The 20424-nt window shown below is 40.3% G+C and overlaps 2 protein-coding genes across 2 annotated transcripts; both read left to right on the top strand.

The window, feature by feature from the left end:
• Positions 1 to 6440: 6440 nt before the first annotated feature.
• On the top strand, positions 6441 to 14836 carry tnxba (tenascin XBa). The gene is made up of 14 exons (XM_041793326.1): positions 6441 to 7293; positions 7711 to 7809; positions 8373 to 9551; positions 9682 to 9804; positions 9912 to 10055; positions 10137 to 10256; positions 10338 to 10493; positions 11732 to 11844; positions 11942 to 12074; positions 12165 to 12316; positions 12414 to 12510; positions 12598 to 12759; positions 12871 to 13034; positions 14346 to 14836. Exons 1-14 carry the CDS (start codon positions 6441 to 6443, stop codon positions 14442 to 14444), a joined length of 3594 nt encoding a protein of 1197 aa, XP_041649260.1. The 3' UTR covers positions 14445 to 14836.
• A 337-nt stretch (positions 14837 to 15173) lies between these two features.
• On the top strand, positions 15174 to 20165 carry LOC121513960 (steroid 21-hydroxylase). The gene is made up of 12 exons (XM_041794001.1): positions 15174 to 15291; positions 15481 to 15672; positions 15780 to 15869; positions 15950 to 16104; positions 16273 to 16368; positions 16550 to 16660; positions 16760 to 16846; positions 17023 to 17106; positions 17282 to 17395; positions 17479 to 17645; positions 19572 to 19675; positions 19772 to 20165. The coding sequence occupies exons 1-12, from the start codon at positions 15174 to 15176 to the stop codon at positions 20023 to 20025; spliced, it is 1572 nt and encodes a 523-aa protein (XP_041649935.1). The 3' UTR covers positions 20026 to 20165.
• The last annotated feature ends 259 nt before the right edge of the window (positions 20166 to 20424 follow it).

The following is a 20424-nucleotide window of genomic DNA, read 5'->3' on the forward strand; positions in this document are numbered from 1 at the left end:
AAGCACTGTGGGAGTACTGACCATCACTTCAATCACAGCCAGATCAATGCCTGCACTGTTTCAGCTTCTGCCATTAAGACATTTCATTAAATTTAAATCAATAAGGGCAAATAAATATGAAGACTTCAACATCACACTTCTTCATCTTGGGATTGCTTTAGTACACCATAAGTAGCCAACAGCAACAGCACATTAAAAAAGAGGGCTTTTTTAAGATACAGCTTTCTGAAGTTATCAATGGTTTGTAATGACTAAGCAGCCTGCAGTTGTGCTAGTTTTCTGAGTCACAATCAATCAGGAGAAGTCAAGTAGTTGTGTTTAAAGAGATATTTCACATATCTCTTAAAGACACAAGGATACTGGGTGATACTGTATATTTACATCATTGCATACATATTCAATCAGTAGGTGCTCAGCTAAACAAACATACCAAATATGCTTTGGTATCAACTCTGAGTCAGTAACAGAGGAATCTGAGATGTGCTCAAACAACCAGGTGTGTTTTGTTAGGTGCCCAGTAGCCTCTCTCTCCAGTCATCTTTCCAAAGGCCAAGACAAGGTCAGTGGTTTGAGGGTGGTCTAAGGTGCAGAGAGGATAAGAGGAAAGGCGGAGCTGGTCCTCTGGAAGCTGCCAGCAAATGGAGGCACTGATGGAGAGGGACCACCCACTCATTGGTCTGCACTCTGCCATCAAGGTGACTTGGCCTGTTATTCGGATTTGAAAATTTCACAGTAGACATTTCCCCCCCCAAAAAAAGTCTAAGTAATATTAATTATGTCTGTAGTCCATCAGCCTTGTAGGTTCAAGGAACCTGGTGATGTATGTGCTGGCTGATTGTGACTGGCATGGATCCACTTTCTAAGCACACATGCTTTTCTAGAAGTTAAAGCACTGGCTATGTAAAAGATCTCATCTAGGTTATGCAGAGTCCTTTATGTACTGTGACAATATTTCACTTAATCCACAAGCAGTGTAGAGGTGTCCTTGTGCACTTTGATATGTGACATGTTGATGTGCCATTGATGCTGCTACATCAGTAGCTTGTGAACAAGTATGAAGGTGTTAAATTAATATTTATAGACACACACTTGAAAACTTTATGAAGGCAGTGGGCATCCTGTCCAATCAGTGTGAGAACTTGTAAGTGTGACCTGCTGTGTAGAAAGAACATTCAGACTAGAAAAGTGCTATATAAGCACAACGAAGAGAGAGGTGTCTGGTAGGGTAAATCTGAATATAAACCAAGGACAAAAGCATCTGGAGAATCAGAGGACCTGCGTCAAGTTTGCTGGACAGACAGAGTGGAGCAACATCCAGTGGACTTGGAATCTAAGTTTATAAAATTAAGCTTGAAAATCATTTAAAAAGGGGGGGGGGGGTTGTCAGCTCTAGGATTGTGTGGGTGTGTTGGTTAATCAACTAAAGCCACACTCACGAGAAATACGATCCTCTCACATTAAAAAATAAAGGCTTCTGATAAGAGCGCAGCTGACTGGCTGTGCCAGAGCAGAGGCATTTCCAGTAGACCATTAAAATTTCCTAACTGAGCTGTAATTATAGCTTGGCTATCCATATAAACATCCTCCCTCTGACTAAAATCAGCAAAGGCCCAATTATCAGATGGTTCAAAAGATTATCTTGCCCCAATTTCCTGTAGTTTGTCAACAGAGATCTTTCCTTCTCTGAACTGCTCCAACTTAAGATTGTAAATATAAAACATGTTCAGCATTTAAATCAGAAACTGTTGTGTGAGGGGACCACCGAGGACAGCTGAGAAGGCATGGGCCACACCGTTACCGAATGACAGCCAATCAGGAAGCGAGCGAACCGTAGGAGGAAGCATTACAAAAACAGCTATGCAAGTGATAATAAATGTGGAACATGGTTAATTTGTGGTTGGTTACGATTTAAAAAATCTTTTAGTCTATGCCAGGCTTCAATGAAGGAGTTCAAGCTGGTTGACCACCAGTTTGCCCCCTACTCAGATGGAGGTCAGCACATTGAGTTTGAATATAATAAATCAAAATATCTCCTGAAAGAAGTGATATTAGTGAAGATCTACATCCTGGCTGCTGGTCAGGATTATTCTAGGATAATAATAAGTGCAGTTAAGACATGTTCTTTTGGAGAAGTATCTTAAGATGAAACTTGTAATGAAATGGCACCATACAAATAAAGATTGACTCTTATAGCGCACCAGCTATTGAACATTCCTATTTTTGATAAACATTCTAAATAACATGTTTTGGGTATGAAAATAGGATCATCATGTTTCTTAAGTTATTTCTATTTCTGTGCTTTACACTTAAGATTCTGCCTTAGTACAGTTATAAATGATAGACATGTTTACCACAGACTTTTTAAAGCCAGTAGAAAACAGCTTGTTCTGCACGGTCTTGTGGATCTGACTGGCTCAGTGTGCAGCATCAACTTTTGCATGTGACATGTCTAAAAACCTGGATGTTGCAGCAATGTACTGGAAGCTGGTTCTCTGTCAGTATCAGAACATGTTGTTCCTGCCAAGAAAAACATTTTTGCTGAACATGTTTGCAACAAAAATACCTGATGTTAAATATATGTTTAAAGTGTGGGTTCTTACATACCTTCACTGTAACAGATATAGTGTTGGTACATGTTACAGTAATAGAATATTAGACAGTGCTATCTTTGGCTTTAACAGAGTTTCATAGTTGTTGCATAAAATTATTCTAAAACCGTGATGATTTCTTAAAGGTACAGAATGTAGAATTTTCACATTGAAATGTCTATTATAATTTGAAAGTGACAACGCGTGTTGTTTTTTTGGCCAAGTGCTTGCAGTAACTCAAAAACTTCCAACAGCTTTTAAACCAGAGAAGTTGTCCTTTTTATATAGTTGTGATCAATTTTAACATTCAGAGGCCAAAGGCAAAGACTAATGTGAGGCTCTTCCTCATTTAAAAACAATCACAAGTCAACTTTATATGCATTGCTCCTCCACTCATCAGTACATGTATGGACTGGACTGGACTGAACTGGACAAGACAGGGCTGGGCAGGTAATAGGGGTAGCAATCTGTGGTGTCATAAGGTGATGCCCAGACTTTGCTGATGATGCTGTTTACCTGGAGCAGTTCTCCTGTAATGGCAGGGTAATCCATCAATCAGCTGACTGCAAGGCTGGGTTAATCCACAGACTTGGCCTTGCAAATAGGTTTTCTGACAAGATGGTGCTCATAGTATCTGAGCTTGAGGATGAAAGCCCCTAGTCCTCCCAGTCTTACTATACTCTTGAAAGGCCTAGATATTGACTGATGGCCAGAGGCACAGGCTGGACTCCTTTGTGACAACTTCTTAGCATCTTATAATGCTGATGTGCTCAGGAAAGGTGGGGATGGGAAGGGTCAGCTGCTGGAAAGGGAGCTGCAGCTGCGCTTCTCCAGCCATCTGTCACTTTTCTACATCTGATCCAGCTCACTGAATACTTGGTGCCCAGGACTCGGTGAGTTGGACCGTACCTGGGGGCAGCCGCATGAGTTGTGAAGGGGCCGGGTGAGAAGACACCTGGAGACACTGGACATAGGTCTGGACGATATCCATCAAGAGTATAGGACCCATGTTGACACGGTGAAGTGCGGAGCTGGCATGTATCTCCATATCTGACTTGACCTTAAACAGTGGCGTTTTTTTTTTTTTTTTTTTTTAACTGAACAGTCCTCCATTTAAAACAAGAATCAAGATACAGATGGGCAGAGCTGAGCAGTGCAACATCTTTTTTTACAGTTCTGATTGAGGTGGTGGATTTTTTAGAATTAGCATTGATAAAGATAAACCTTAGCTTTCACTAGGTAAATACAATAAATTGTCAGTTTATGCAGTATGCAGAAGCAGCCAATATTTTCGCAAAGATGAATAGTTTTAATAATGATAACCAAATCTTAATGACAGCACTCTGTATTATCTTCAATCTGTATGAAGATGCAATTAATGTTTGTTTTTGCCCCCCTGTAGAATTAGTTAAATGTCATTTGTGCTTTGCTTGCTCAAGACCCTTGATATACTTGTCTTCATGTGGTTTACAAAAGGTGGGAAGGTGGGTGGCCAGTTGGTCAGCGATTTAGGGCCTTCACAGAGCATTCCTTAAATCTGGTGGATTTTTGGTCACTTACATAACTCCCACGTAGTTACATCTCATTACCTCCAACAAACAGCCGATTCATATGGCGAGAGGTTCCTGTCCCCCAGAGTCAGCACTGAATACCTGCACTGTTATGCTATGTATTCCAGCTGAATCATGATTCTCAGAGCATGGCTTTATTCAGTCAGCACTGTGTCTAAGTGTTAGCAGTGTCTGGTAAAAGTCAATGCCTGTACAGCAGACAGTGAACTAACTGTCATCAGCCCTGCAGAGCTGAAACATGCAAAAGTTGTAGTAGCTAACACTGAAGAAAAAGAAAAGTGTTCTAGCCTGTACTGAACAGTTTCAAAGGATTTTATATTCTTTCAAACAAGATGTAACACTAATAAAATGATAGAGTATGTTATTCATTATCCATGCTATAAGAAGTCGGTCATATATATTTATTTAGCTCATGTAAAACTTCTATATCAACCAGTACAATGAGTTGAATTGTCAGTCATTTATTAACATTACAAATAAGAAAAAAGTGGGATAGAAAGTATATTTGATCTTATTGGATAGACAAATTTATGCAAAAATGCTGCTCTTTTTGCAAGTCCAATACAAATATTTTCCATAGTGGTTGAGCGAGTGGGACCACTAGGCGTGGTGGAGGTGTGGGGGGTTCCTTAAGTAGGGGCAGACTTTATCACTCTCCTTCTTTCTAGTGGTGGTCCTTTCTGTCACCTCTTTCCTCCCAGATCATATCCAGCTTTACAGATGGAGGGAGCAACACAAAGGGAGAGATAAAGCCAAGAACTTAATCATTATTCTGGTAAGTTTAATTCTTTTCCTCTCCAATAAATCTGCCATTTTAGACTGGGACCTGTAGCTTTTGAAAATAAACACAGATGCTTATTGCAGGTGTCTTCATTGAAATTTTTTATCATGAATAAATGAAGATTTTGTAAACAGTTTCACTTGGCAGGAAATCTCATGTTGGTGTATATTTCTGTGTTTAAATGGTCATAGAGAAATTAAACAGTGTAGTAAGTTACAAAGTGAAGAAAATATTGTGTCTTTAAAAAAAAATTAACACAATTTAACACGGTTACAACCACTACAAGTTTTTTGAATTTGTCTTTTCTTTCATCTCAAGTTAATATGTAAAAAAAAAAATCAACATAAGTGAAGTGTGATACTTCATGCCAGATAGACATCCACCAGCTTTACTCATGCAAATTAATCATTGCACTCCAAAGTGATATATCAGAACTTGGCTTCCACCCTAATGTGTTTGCATGCTGCATGATTTATGTGACTTTCTACAGATTTAAAGCTTAAGTTGCACATACTGTATTTCTCTTTGAGGTTTAATGAGCTGTGGTTGCAGTGGATTATGTAACCTTCAGTATAGTGAAAGAGGTACAGTGTCCCTCAGTTCCATACAGTGAGGCACTGTTACCTCTCTTCATAGTCTCTGGTGCAGATTCTGCACACTTCCCGCTCCACTTACCTTCCCCCTTCCTGTTTCAAATCAGCTCATTTAGATTTCACTTGGTTATGTTAGTTGGTTAAAACACTGCTGTGATTATTTGACCGTTATTTATTTTGCTACACTTTTTATAGTTTATGATTATGCATAACTTTTTTTTCAGCTGAAGTTATTAGACAGTACCCCAGTTTACTGATAAATTAAGTTTAAAAAGCAGTTTAGAAATGTTATACATGCTCTGAACTCCATCATAAAAGATTTTCCTAATTAGCCACCTACAATCTCAAATTCCAGTGAATAAAATCAGAAAACCTGCAGCCTTTAAATTCAATTCAATTCAGTTAAAACCTTTATTTTCGAAAGGACATTGAGGTTTCCCTCATTTCCATGCTACAAGCACAAATGGTAAAGTAGTGGCATAGTGTGTATTAATTACAAATGAAAGAAAGCAAATGATTCATTGCTTGAGCATTTCCTTCCAGCAAATCTTATTAATTAATGAAACCTAGAGGTGCTTTAAAAGCAGCATCTTCTTCGCCAGTAGAAGGTTGTACAAGTAGCATGAAAGTGTGAATAGGAACTTTGTGAAAGTGAACCTGGCTGGAAAAAAAGTATGCTTAGCAGAGCCGATCTTGGGATGAGTTATAAAATAATTTGGCATAAAATGCCAACTATTTCACTCAGTCATAATGATCTCTTTCATTTTTTCCATTTCCAGGAGAGACCTGCCATATTCCCTTCACAAGTGGTAACAGAAATATAGAGGAAGTCAAAATTTTACAGTAACATACATACAAATCCACCAAAGCCAATACCATCTCAGGCTGCTGTTGCTGCTGGCTCAAAATGCTGTTTACTCTAGGACTTCTCCTCCTTCTTGCCCCGTTCCCCTCCTTTCAAACCCCAACCAGTGAGGGGAGACACTTGACTGGAAGTGATGCTACTAAACCCAATCCAGTTTTCACCCTGTCGAAACCAAAAACCACTGCGGCTCTCATTAGACAGACCATGCGAGCAACCCTAAAGCCAAACACAGTCAGTCCGGCTGTTTCACCCACTCTGGCCACAAAAAGCAAGCCCAGCCCAGCAGTAATTCAAACCACTCCATCGGCGGCAGTAAAGCCTGCCACAGTCAGTGAGACCAGCACAGACAGACACACAGTATCTGTCAATCAAACAGCTGCAGCCAAGGCCACCAAAGAAAAACCTGCTTCAGCCGGCAGTGCTAAAACCACCAAAGTCCCACCTGCCCTGACTGGAGTACAAAATGTTCAGTCAACATCCCCAAAATCTGCTTCAACCCGGGGAGGTACGACCACCAGAAACAAGCCTACAGCCTCCATCAATCAGTCTGGTGTAACTAAATCTCCATCTAGTGATGCCAAGAACCCAAAAGACAAGCCTGATAAGGCAATGTCCTCTGCCAACCAGACTGCTGTAGTCAAAGCTCCCGCTGCCACTACCACCAAAGAAAAGCCAGCCTCTTCACAACCTCTCAAGGTGGTCATCAGTGACGGCTGTGAATCAAGCAATGCAAAGGAGCAGGAGCTGAAGCTGAAGCCTGGAGCTCCTCTGGTGATGACACATAAGATCAGCTTGTTGCCTGGTGGCTGCACTGGGGGATGTGAAGCTGAGATGTCCGCACTGAAAGGACGTGTGGCAAAACTGGAAATGGAGATGGCCTCCCTTAAAGAAAAATGTATGATCTTGTCATGTTAACTAGAAAATGATAACATAAATTTGTAAGCCATATTCAGTGGGCATTTTTTCCTCAGTGACAAACTCAGGGTGGGAAGCTAAAATGCTCGTAAGTGCCAGTGATTTACACCTATGTTTAGCCATTAGCCATTGTCTGTTAAAACAGGGTTAGCAGGGGTAAGGGTACGTTATTTTTTTTAATAAGACAAATTATTCCGACAGGTTTTCACCACCCATCCTCTTTTGAGTTGCTTGACATAACAGTTATAAGATTTCCAAAATCAATATGACTTCAACTCTGGAATTAATTACTTGAGCATTTGAGCTTCTCATTCTTAGTGCAACAGGAGACAGTAATGGCTGCCATATGAAAATGGGTAGAGATGAAGTCATCTTGGGTATCTTTGTTGGTGCGCAGGTCCATGCTCTGCAAACTGTCCACGTGACTGTAGTGGCAATGGGGAGTGTCAGAGGGGAAAATGTGTTTGCCAACAAGGATTCATGGGTCCAGACTGCAGTAAGTGTGCACAAGGAGCTGAGTGCAATAAGAGTGAGTGAAAGTTGTTACTTGTAATTGGCAGCTCTAGAGCAGTGGTTCTGAGCCATTTTTCCTTAGAGCCCCCCCAACTCGTGTCTAAAGAAAGCTAAGTCCCCTCAACAGCCCACTCGGAAAAAAACACAAATCAGTTTAAATTGTTTTCAAACCACTCGACTACCAGCGCGCAGATTTCCGACATTTTTAACTCTGAAATTCTGAGTTTGTTTTCTTGTAAATATTTCACTTTATATTCTCAAAGATTTTGAATTTTTGCTGAAAAATTTATGGATTCTCTTTATTTTTTTAATCTTTTAGGTTTGTACATTATGTTTCATATCGTGATTTGAAAAAAAAAAAAATATGCGCATCTAATTTTGACATCAGAGCAGCCAGGGTACTGTGAACTAAGAACCCCCCTGCCAGGGGTGATCATACCCCAGATTGGGAACCACTGCATTAGAGGAACATAATTTCTATCAAGCAGACAGTTCTTTTTTTGGACTCTTACTACTCTGAATTTCACTTCTGCTCTACAATTTCAGAGGGCACCAAAGGAAAGGTCAAGGTAGCAGTGGAAACAGTGACTTTGCAGGTGAGCAAGGGAAATATGCAAGAGAAAACCACCAAAGCTGAGCAGACAGTATTCCAAAAGAAGGACCAGAAGAAGGGGTCTGACGCCAAGGACACCAACACTAAAACTAAAGTGGCTACTAGTGCTAAAGTAAAACAAGAATCTTCCGCTAAGAAAATAACTATTAAAGACTCTTCCAGAACCAGTCGTCCAACGGTTGGTCAAGTTCTGCTGAAACATGATGGAAGAAAGCAAGAGGAGGCCCGCAAAGGAAAGACAGCAGTCCTAACCACTAAAAAAGTCCTTCAAAAAACTGATGTCAAGCTTGTTAAAGAGGGTACTCCAAGTAAAACTCATCCTAAATCTGACCAACTAAAAGACCAGCCTCATGCCAATGTAACCCAGGGTATTGTGAAGAAATCTAATAGCACAGCTAAAACTGTCAGCATTCTCACACAGAAGGAGACCTTGGAGCAGTCCACTCTCGCTGAGAAAAATACAACTCAATCATCTGGGCAAAAACGCATTAAGGTCAAAGCAGAAACTACAAATGTGCAAGCTGTTGACAACAGAAACACCGAAACCAGCAAGACTGGAAAGGACAAAGGTGCACAGAGGAGTCAGTACTTAGTAAATTCAACCTTTGTAACAACAGCAACAAGTGAGGGTCAAGTTCTTCAAGACAAAACCACCACCCATGGCTCTTCTAGCACAAGAAGACTTGGAGGGTCTGGATTAGGCTCTGTAAAGGTTGTAAACATCTCTTCCTATAGCTTTACTGTCACATGGTCTGCGCCACAAGGGATGTTCAAGAACTTTACTGTGATCAGAAGGGAGCCACTGGCAGAAGGTGAAGAAGAAGACCATGAGGAGTTTGAAGAAGAAGCTCTTGAAGGAGAAAAGGTCCTCACATTTAAAAACACAACTGAAGTTCTGGTGCAGAGTGAGAGCACCAACACAACTGCTGCCTCAGGCAAAGTTTCAGGATCTAGAGGCAAATCTGAGACCAAGAGGATTTCTATGGTGGTTCCTGGCAATGTACGCTCAGTGGAGTTCAGTAACCTGAGGGCAAACACAGGCTATGCCCTACAGGTGTATGGCACAACAGCAGAGAGAAGATCGAGGATTCACAAAGTAACTGCTGTCACAGGTATTCAAGCTTGCACTTTTATGACCTTCATACATTTTACCCTGATGCTACAAGTACCACAAGTAGTGACTACAGTAGCCTTATGTGTTTGTGGATCTCAGAACAAAAATATCTTTGTTTTCCCCAACAGGTCCTGAGCCAGCAACAGAATTGGTTTTCAGCAATGTTACAGAGTCTTCTCTCACCATTTCCTGGTCCAAACCAAAGACCATGTTCTCAGGCTTTAGGGTCATATACACCAACATTGTCACAGGTCTGTCAAAAGCTGTCTGAACAGTATACTGCATCCATCAACATTGCCTATTATCAGTCAGTACAGATGTTTAACTCAAATGTTTTGAATGTGTTTGATCCTGCTAGGGGAGAGCCACTATGTGACTGTGGACTCTCAGCAATCTCATGTCACCTTGTCCAAGTTGTCAGCTGGATCTTCCTACATCATCACTGTAACGACCACACATGGAAGAGTACAGAGTGATGGCCTCACATCTGTTATGACCACAGGTACAGTGAGATATGCTTACTGTGATGTACTGTTTTGCTACAGCGGCAATAAACACTCTGTGTTCCGTCTCTCGGCTGCAGTGCCTGCCCCTCCAACACACTTGCAAGTCGTCAACGTGACAGATACCAGAGCTCTGCTACAATGGACGCCTAGTCTGGGGAAAGTTGACCGCTTCATCGTCAGTTACGAGTCCTCGAAAAGTGAGTGTGGCAACCGTACACTAGCCACAACAGACAAAATGCTAAAAGCAAAGCTAAGAGATGCTAATTCTTCTTTTACAGCTCCTAACGTGACTGTGACAGTGATGCTGTCTGGAAGCGCAGTAGAGCACCAGCTGAGAGGCCTCCAGAGAGGCACCCTGTACACAGTCAAAGTCCTGAGCCAGAAAGACAGTCTCCAGAGCATGGCCATCTCGACTACATTCACAACTGCTAATGGTAAATAGAGAAAATAAGTTACAGTAAAATCTAGAATATAAATTGCACCAGAATATAGGCTAATGGGTCAAGGTACAAAAGTATAATTTATTTTGAAAGGGCATTTGAAAGTATGGAAATCAAGAAAACAATCAGCTTCACTAATTTTTCGTTTCTGGAGAGAAAACAAATAAACAAAAAAATGGCCGCCATTTTTCCTTTTTTGTTTTTTGATTTAAACGGTAAGAAGAAAAAGAACCTCGAAAAATGGTTGAATCTTGGGAATTTTCTTTTTTTGTTGATTTACAATAAGGTAGTAAAGAAGTGAAAGGGAGCAGTCACATGACCCAGAAGTTTTAAATTTGGTAATCACTTTAAAGAGCACTCCACCAATTTACTATGTCACTATTAGGGGTGTAATGGTTTTATATTCATCCTGAGCCGCCAAGGTTTGGGGATCACGGTTCGGTGCAAGTTGCCACACATTCGAATACGTCCAAACCATTAAGAGAAACATTGGTGGCAGCAATGCTGCTAAGTGTTTGCAAACCGCTATTAAACCACCAACGAAGAAGAGGAAGTAGCCATAAAAACAAACAAAGAAGAAAAGTGGACTTCAGGAATGAAAGCTTTTCATGAAGGAAAAGATGTTTTCCCTCTTCTGCCAAGCTGTGAGTTTGTTAACATTACATGTCAGGTTGAGTTGTACTATAAGCTGGTGTATACAATAGCAACAGCCCCTGTAGCAATTAGCTTATGTAGCTCAAATACTACAGAATCTCTAGACTGTATAGCTTAGGTTAGCACTGGAGCTGTGCATTTTCATTACCTCATTTTGTCTTGTCGCTCGGCTTGGCCAATCAGACAGAACGTGACAGAATCCTCGTCCAATCACTTTCCGAGAATTTTTTGAAAAGTCCTGACCTTCCCTGATATTTTGCATGTGAGGTTTCCCAAATGAACGTGAAATATATCCATGCAGTGGCTGTGTGAAACCATCTCTCTGGCGTGTCAGGTTAAGAAACAGTTAGCAATACACAATTAATAAGTCAAATTTTCAATAACGTCAGTTGGCATGAAGTGAGTGATGGATGTCATGACAGCACATCTTAATGTAGTGTATCGGTCACATTAGTAAATAGGGCATACTGTAAAAAGTGCATACTGTATACCAGTTGTACAGTACGTGTGATCAGGAGCTTCTGCGTTTGTATATAAAGCATTTTAAGAAAATGTTTGTGTATTTTGTTGTTCCTCAGTGGTTAAAGCCAGTGAGGTGGGTGCTCGCTCTGCAGTGATAGCATGGAGGACAACCACTGTTGTTTACCACAGCTACAGACTGATCTACCAAGTGGCAGGGGAGGAGACAAAGGTGAGTGATATGTTATCATCAGCAAAGAGAGCATCAGCATCTTTTAAAAAGTACCTAAGTGACTAAATGTGAGTGTGTATTTGTGTGTATGAAATAGGAGTTGATCCTGGACTCATCCGTCACAGAGTATAAACTGTCAGAGCTGCTGCCAATGTCACGTTATTTTGTTCTGGTACAAGGCGAGAGAGATGGAGTTTACACATCTGTTGTCACCACAGAATTTGTTACAGGTATTTTAAGTACACTATTTCACTTTCTGCTTTTTAATTGGTAAAGTTGACACTTGTGAGCTGATGCAAGTTTTGTTATTTATAACATAGGAAAACTACGCTTCCCCTTCCCCACTGAGTGCTCTCAGGAGCTGCTGAATGGCGCTCTGCAGTCTGGGGAGGTGGATATCTACCCTCAAGGAAAAGAGGGACAGGCAGTCAGAGTTTACTGTGACATGGAGACTGACGGAGGCGGCTGGACAGTGAGTAGAAACCACTGTTATCTGAATAAACTTTCGAACTTAAGATTTGGCAGACTTGATTTGGACCTCACTAAGCAATCTGGTATTTGTTTTTCAGGTGTTCCAGAGAAGAGTAAATGGAAAGACAGATTTCTACAAAACCTGGAATGAATACAGCGCAGGTTTTGGAAACCTCAGTGAAGAGTTCTGGCTTGGTAATACATTGACTTCTTATGATGTCACATCTACAACACAGTGTTTCCCAGCCTCAAATGTAAACTCTTTATGTCTGCACTTACTAGGAAACGAGCTTCTCCACAACCTGACCAGTGTGGGCCCTGTGAGTCTGAGAGTGGACATGCGATCTGGAAATGATACGGCTTATGCTCACTACGCCAATTTCTCCATCACCTCAGCTGAAAGGCATTATACTCTTGAGTTGTCAGGCTATACTGGAACTGCAGGTAAAAACGGAATACTATACAGGAGTTAAATGTTTCTGGACATTGGTGGTGCATACTATTTTGCACAATAAATGCCTTATAATTCTTGCCCCTACTTTTTATCTCTTCCAGGGGATTCTATGAGGTACCATAATGGCCGTCCATTCTCGACAAAGGACAAGGATCCTGATCCTCTGGGTATCCACTGTGCCAGGGCCTACATGGGAGGCTGGTGGTACAAAAACTGCTACAAGACCAACCTGAATGGTCTTTATGGTGTCAACAGTAATAACCAGGTACAATATGTCTCCATTACCAATCCCCAACCTTTGTAGTGTTGAAGCTACTGAAAATACAAATCACCAAAGCCTTTAAGCTCTCTACTTTAAGGCCGAATGTGCATGAAAGTAAAAAGTAAGTTTCTTTTAAATAAGATGAGATGGAGTTTGAATTTAATTGCAAAAAGTTCAGATATCCAGTGGTTAAGAGGCAACTTCTTTTATTTTTGGTGACACAGAAGATGGCAAATTAAGCTTTGTGTTATTGTACAAGCTAGCACTACAAAGCCATCATTTAGCATTCACATCTTTGACCACAAAACAACAAATCACAGATGATTTTCAAGTGTTTACGTACAGCTAAATAAATGTTGAGTGACTTCATATTCAGTGAATTGCTGAAATTACATGTTTTTACAATTACATGTTCTCTTTCATTATGTCCTATTTAAGGGGCTAACATATCTTAAGATTTTGCGAAATTTTTTGGGCTTTTCCATTACATTTAGCGGCTTGGCTCTACTTGGTTTGATTTGGCATGGCAACTCAGCGCGGCAGGGAATTTGCTTCTTCACCACAACTGAGCTATTTGTTTGGGGGCGTGTCTAGAGTTGGCGTTTTGAGTCGATGACGTAAAACAGCTGTGCTTCAATAAGCACTGTTTGGTTTAGCTGTCTACTCACATCATGCCTATCCATGCTGTTGTCCCGAGGTATTTCCAAGTTTGGTTGCTACTTAAACATGTCTGAGAGGCGTGTCCGAATGATAATGAACTGCAGCATGCTTGGAGGCAGGGCGGTTTTACTTGGGCACTGCTCCAGAGCAGGACCACCAGAAGTTATAGTGGAAAAGCCCTATTTGTTTATAATCACAGTGATAGTGTATGTTGTATGTTGGCAAACAGCATACAATTATGGATTAGGCATAAATTGATTAAAGAAACAAGACAAATCAACAAGAGAACAGGACAGAGAAAATAGTTAAAAGTTTAATCACAAATCAAGATATTTAGCCTACAAGCTTGCTTGAGCTGTTTGGTTATAATAATAATAATATTACACATTAGTTATATTAGATAGTTAATGTGGGGACAGCTGGTGATGTAAACAGGGAGTCCTCCATAGGCCACACTGTCTTATTTTAAATATTCTTTAGCAGTCTACGCGGGCTATGAAGTCTTCTGAAGGCTGATTTGAGACACACTATTTAAGGATTTCCTTAGCATTAAATTTAAATGTTTAAAGACAAATCTCCAAAAGCTACAGTGCTTTTCTTCACCATAGATAAATTACTTGACTAAGTATCTTCACTCCTTTATTTTTGTTACAGGGAATAGTCTGGATAGACTGGAAAGGCAAAGACTCATCCATTCCCTTCACTGAGATGAAGTTTAGACCGTCCAGGTTCTCCCCTGCAACTCATGGATAAGAAAACATCAGTCCCAGTTGTTGGGTTCTCTGTCCTGAAAACCTTACATGTGACAGCTCAAGAAATCCAGAGGGTAGTGGATCTCTCAGTTGCTGTGTAATGTTGCAACTAAAATAGATTGTACAGTGGTTTTGACAAGTGTATTTGCAGCTATTGGTACATCTTAGTCAATGTGCAGGATACTTTTCTGATTCTTTTTTTCTGGAAATAAAACAAAAAAGTGAAGTATTTCATACATTTTTGTATACTTTTCTACTGTTTTGCCTGACCTGTCTATTATAACACAGATAACTTTGGCTTTAAACACCTTCTTGTGCACCACATTGGTAAGCCAATCCACTACTACTGTAATTAAATATGCACTGTCTCACTCCATTGGAATAAAAGTGACTAATGTGGGTCTGCAGTGTTGTCGTTCTTTGGTTTGAAAAAGTTTATCAAAGTCCTGCTCTATAAGATAAACATGCCAGTATGATCAACTATCACATCAAGTCTAATGTGTTATCTTACCCTTCAGAAAGTTCCAGCCATGCTTATCAGGATGTATCTCATGTTGCAGAGAGGTTCATTATCAGATATGGTGACGTTAAAAATATTTATTTGGCCTTCATGGAAATGAAAACACAACTTTGTTTAACACTGATCAACTTCGAGGCTGATAAGAAGACTATAAATGTGGCAAGAAGTTAGTAGCTTTCTGAGGTGGGACACCAAAAAAGAAGTCACAACATGGCAGTAGAAGTACCGCTCGTCAGTGTGGGGGCTGTGCTGCTGATTGTGCTTTTGATTTTACTGATTTGCACTTTAAGCTCCAGAGACAAATCAGTGCAAGAAGACCACAAAGAAAGTAAGTCTACTGATAGATTTGTACTGAAACTTAATGGTTTAATATTGACCATGATGGTTATATCATAAAGAATTTAAATGTGCTGTCTGATCCATATATGAGCAATTTATACCCCTTTGAAGATCCTTTAATTATCAGTCACTGTTATCTTTCTGTGTTACCTGTGTCTGCCATATTTTTTCTTTTCAGCAGTTGAATCCAAACCACTGAAGTGTCTGTCCCAGCTCCATCCCTTCTCCTCATCTCCTTCCCTCCCAGGTCCTCCCAGCTTCTTTCTCATCGGAAATATGATGGAGTTCACACACGATCATCTACCGATTCACCTGACCAATCTGGCACGGCGGTATGGGAACATCTACCGTCTGAAATGTGGAAGCACAAGTAATAGACTTTTTTTTAGATTGATCAGCAATTCATGACATCCTGAAAAACACACATCTCTACTTTTTTTTTTAGCCACCAATTTAAAAACACTTGTGTATTTTCAGCCATGGTGGTACTTAGCAGCAGTGAAGTCATAAGAGAAGCACTAGTGAAAAAATGGTCAGACTTTGCAGGGAGACCAGTTTCATACACAGGTAAGCAACTCAGGCCTCTGTTGCAACAACAGCACACTGCATGAGTGGGGTTTATCATGATCTTTTCTGACTTGTATCAGCTGATATTGTGTCTGGGGGTGGATGCACCATCTCTCTGGGGGATTACAACGAGGAATGGAGAGCACATCGTCGTCTCGTACACAGTGCTTTGCAGCGCTGCTGCCAGCAGTCTTTGCATGACGTGATTGAAAGGCAGGCACTGCATCTGAGAAAGGTACAGAACACAATAGGGAAAAATTGAACCCCAGTGGATGTTCCTTACTGAATCTAAAAAATATGATATTTCCTCATGTGATTAAAGAGTTCAATAAAGCACAGCAGTGAGAGGAGAATTCCAAAGTGGACACACAAAAAGATAAAAGGTTGTTTGTTCACTCCTCAGGTGTTGTTCCAATACCAAGGCAAGGCCGTTGATATTTCTGAGGATTTCACAGTGGCAGCCAGTAACGTCATCACAACTTTGGCTTTTGGAAAAGAGGTGAATATCTTTCTTCCAGCTGCTTGTTTGTACCTCTGAACAGCACAAGGATTGCAAAATCTGCTTTTCTTTGGATGAATTTTTGTGATCTGATTTCAATCCAGGCAGTTGAAAAACATGTATTTGCAACTTGTTCTCTTATTTAAAAGGGATTATAATACATTTAATTCTGTGTCCTCAGTATGATAAGAGCTCACTGGAGCTGCAGGAGCTGCACAGCTGTCTGAATGAGATTGTTGCTCTGTGGGGCTCCGCTTGGATTTCTGCCCTGGACTCCTTCCCACTGCTCAGAGTCAGTAAATATGCACTCTGTTGACACTGGCTCACAGGAAAGACAAGCAAATATCTTTCAAATGGAAATTCCAACATTACGTTATTTGTCCTTCCAAAGAAATTACCCAATCCTGTGTTTTCCCGTCTCCTGAAAGAGGTATCCAGGAGGGATGGAATAATTCAAGAACATCTCAAAAACTATAAGGTTTGTGAAATGTTACAGGATTTAAAGGTTAAGACTTTAAAATTTAAGGCGAATTAAACATAATTCTGTAAAAACAAATGCCTTATAATGGAATGCCTCAAACCAGAATGCTTCATTTTAAAAAGTGACCTGTCAAGCATTTATTTTTATCAGCTATTTCCTTGTTATCTGTACAGTTACAAGACAAGAAAAATGAGGACGCCATTACAGCATCTCTGCTTCAAGGTCTTGACGCACAGCACAACACAGAGCAAGGAGTGGTTAGTACACAGCAAATGAAAAGATCTATCTAATCTGGAACAGCATTGGAACAGATTTGATTTGGATGTTTCTGCATTTTCCACATAAACAGCTGAGATTGTGTTTTCTAACTGAAATGTTCAAAGTAATAAAATATAAGCAGAACTGGTGAACTACTAATCTTCTTGTCCCTAGCTTCTCACAGATGTCCACGTTCACATGGCCACTGTGGATCTTCTGATTGGAGGAACAGAGACCACAGCAGCCTGGCTAAACTGGACTATAGCCTTCCTCCTGCACAGACCTGAGGTAGGGCACAATTACCTTAAACTGCACATTTACGTTCCCTGAGGTTTTCTCATTGTATCTTTTCATATTGCTTTAACTCTCAGGTGCAGACAAAGGTTTACGAGGAGCTGTGCACAGTACTAGAGGGAAGATACCCCAAGTACAGTGACAGGCACAGACTGCCTGTCCTGAGCTCTCTGATTAGTGAGGTGCTCAGACTCAGGCCTGTTGCCCCACTGGCTGTGCCACACAGAGCCATCAGAGACAGCAGGTGAGCTCAACAGACATGTCACACTTTGATTATTTTGAGATTTTCTGTTGGCAAAAACGTTAAACTGATGATTTTATGATCTTCTTGAACTCCCACATTCACCGTTAATGGTAATACAGGGAAAATAAAACATGCCAGTTTGGGTAAAACTAGCACATCGGTGGTTTAAATGATCAACCGTGTTAAGTGGTGACTTTCAGTGTCTGTTGTTGTTGCATTAAAGCTGTTAAAACAGAAAGAGATATCCAGTTGCCCCCCTCTTTTCAGTTGTTAGTCAGAATGTCAATTACACTTGTCATCGGTCATCACATGTTTTCCTTTCCGTTCCTCTTAAATGTGCCTGAAAGTCATCAGTTAACCAGGTAACATTAAGAACCGAAACACTGCAATGCTGCTATTTCACTCCTGCCAACGAAGTTGAAAACTGTTCACTTACACAAGCCATGTCTAAACAGTAATATTCCTGCAGAGACAGCCATCATGCCTCTTCGTACACTAAAATTTTGTGGGTTAGGATAAGGGAGGTCATGGTAAGGATACCAAAAGTTGAAAGTTTAAAAAACCTGACCTGAAGAACAAAAGGTTAAATAAAGTCAGTCTGCTAGGAAAAGGCTTGTTATGCATGAAAACATTGTAACGCAGCCAGTATGGCTAACGTAGCTCCATTAGCTGTGTTAGCTACATAGATAACAAAGCTACATTGTTAATGTAGCTAAAGTTACACTCACAAAGCAGCTATGTAAACGATGTCTCTATGTTAGCTATAAAGCTTATTTAGCTGTAGCAACGTTTGCTAAAACTCAAGTTGCTAAGCTAACTAAGCTTTAGATAGTGGATCTACACAGATAAGTGGCTAACGTAGCTAAAACTCAGCTCACAAATCAGCTACATAGGTGAGTTATATACATGCATAAGTTAGCTTTAGTTGTGCTTGCTAAAGCTCCCATTGTGGTGCTAACTTAGCTACATTGGCTTTTTGTATTATTATTAATGTAGCTAGCAAAGCTATATTAGCTTTAGCTATAGGTAACCAAGCTTTTGACCTTTTTCTCTGTATTATCTTTGAAATGTTTCTCAGTCACCCAAGATGCGATATATTTCAGAAAGGAACTGCTGTAATTTTTCATATAGGCTAATGTTTTCATTTTTAAGATGTGTTTTTTATCAGCTTTTTTCATAAAGAAAATCAGTTGCTTTGTGAGATTCAGCTTTAGCTAACTTAGCTATGTAGATAATGTATACGTAGGTTATGTAGCTCTTTTGTGAGCTTAACTGTAGCTACACTAGCTATGTTGGCTATGTAGCAACGTTATCTACATAACTAGAATGTTTTCATGGAGGATAAGCTTTTTTCCTAAAAACAGACTTATTACTTGGCTTTATTTAACTTTTGGTATCCTAACCATTACCTGAACCCTTGCTAAATTAGTGGTTAAAATACACATGCAATACATCAATGCTAGCAATGCAGACTAGTCTTTATGTGTCGATCAGTGACATCAGGATGATGCTTTCATAACAAAAAAAATGAAGTATAAATCAATCTTGGGCAGCAGCTTTTGCTTAGCTAGCACAGCTCATCATACAGGCAGGATCTGCCACTTAATGTCAGGTAGCATAGCTGCCATGCTTAAAAGGAAGTTTGTGAGCACCAGGACAGATAGATTTCTTTGAAAAAAAAAAAAAAAAAAGAAACAGTGAATTGAAATGCTACATTTTGTACACACTGCAAACGCCCCTGTTCAGTCATCCTTGGAAAGGGCAACAAGCAAAGCCATATTAAAATGAGCAAACACAGTTACTGGGCAGGCTTCAAGCTTGAGACTATCTTCAGTGAAGAAACACTGAACAGAAACCAGTCGTCATCAGAAACCAGTAGTTTGTGGTATTTGCATCTTGTAAAAATATAAACCTCTTTTCTCTTAGTATTGCAGGTTACTTTATTCCCAAGAACACTGTCATCATTCCTAATCTTTTTGGAGCTCACCATGATCCTGCAGTGTGGGCTGACCCATACTGTTTCAAACCAGGTAGTGCTCTGACTGTGAGATCAAGTGAATTCTCCCACTTGTATAAGTACAGTAGATCTCAAATGAAGTAGCTCCCTCTTTCTCTCCCTCCTTCAGAGCGCTTCCTGGAAGGTGGAGGAGGCTCAAATCGTGCCCTGATCCCTTTTGGAGGGGGGGCTCGGCTGTGCCTGGGGGAGTCGGTTGCTAAAATGGAGCTATTCCTGTTCACTGCTTACCTGCTCCGAGATTTCCAGTTCATCCTTCCTGAGAGTGAGGCCTCTCTGCCTGACCTGAGAGGAGTTGCTAGTGTTGTGCTCAAGGTCAAGTCCTACACGGTTATTGCACGCCCAAGAACTGAGACCAACTCCTGAACTATGCCGTACTGATAATTTGTTGCTTAAATATTGTGAATTTATGTTCAAATAAATGTTTTTGTGTTATGTTTAAAGTATTTTATATCTTCCTTGTTTTCTATTTTACATGAATACCTCATATATGTGGTTGTCGTATTATTAAATTTCTGTATCTGATCCTCACTTAAAACATGTCCAAACCCGTATCAATTGATCTAAATGATTGTGTTTTAAAAGCTATTGTATAACAGCAGACTTCATTCTATGTACTCTTTGTACTTTAAAGTATTTAACATTAATATTATCAGAAAGGATCTACTATGAAGACAGGCCTGTCATATGGGCTGGGCCTTCAGCCAAAAAAAAAAAAGTTGCCCCTATGTCATTTCCTGTAAATGTGTTTTGAATAACTTCTGC

This window comes from Cheilinus undulatus, linkage group 8 (assembly GCF_018320785.1).
Source record: "Cheilinus undulatus linkage group 8, ASM1832078v1, whole genome shotgun sequence".
Taxonomy (NCBI): Eukaryota; Metazoa; Chordata; class Actinopteri; order Labriformes; family Labridae; genus Cheilinus; species Cheilinus undulatus.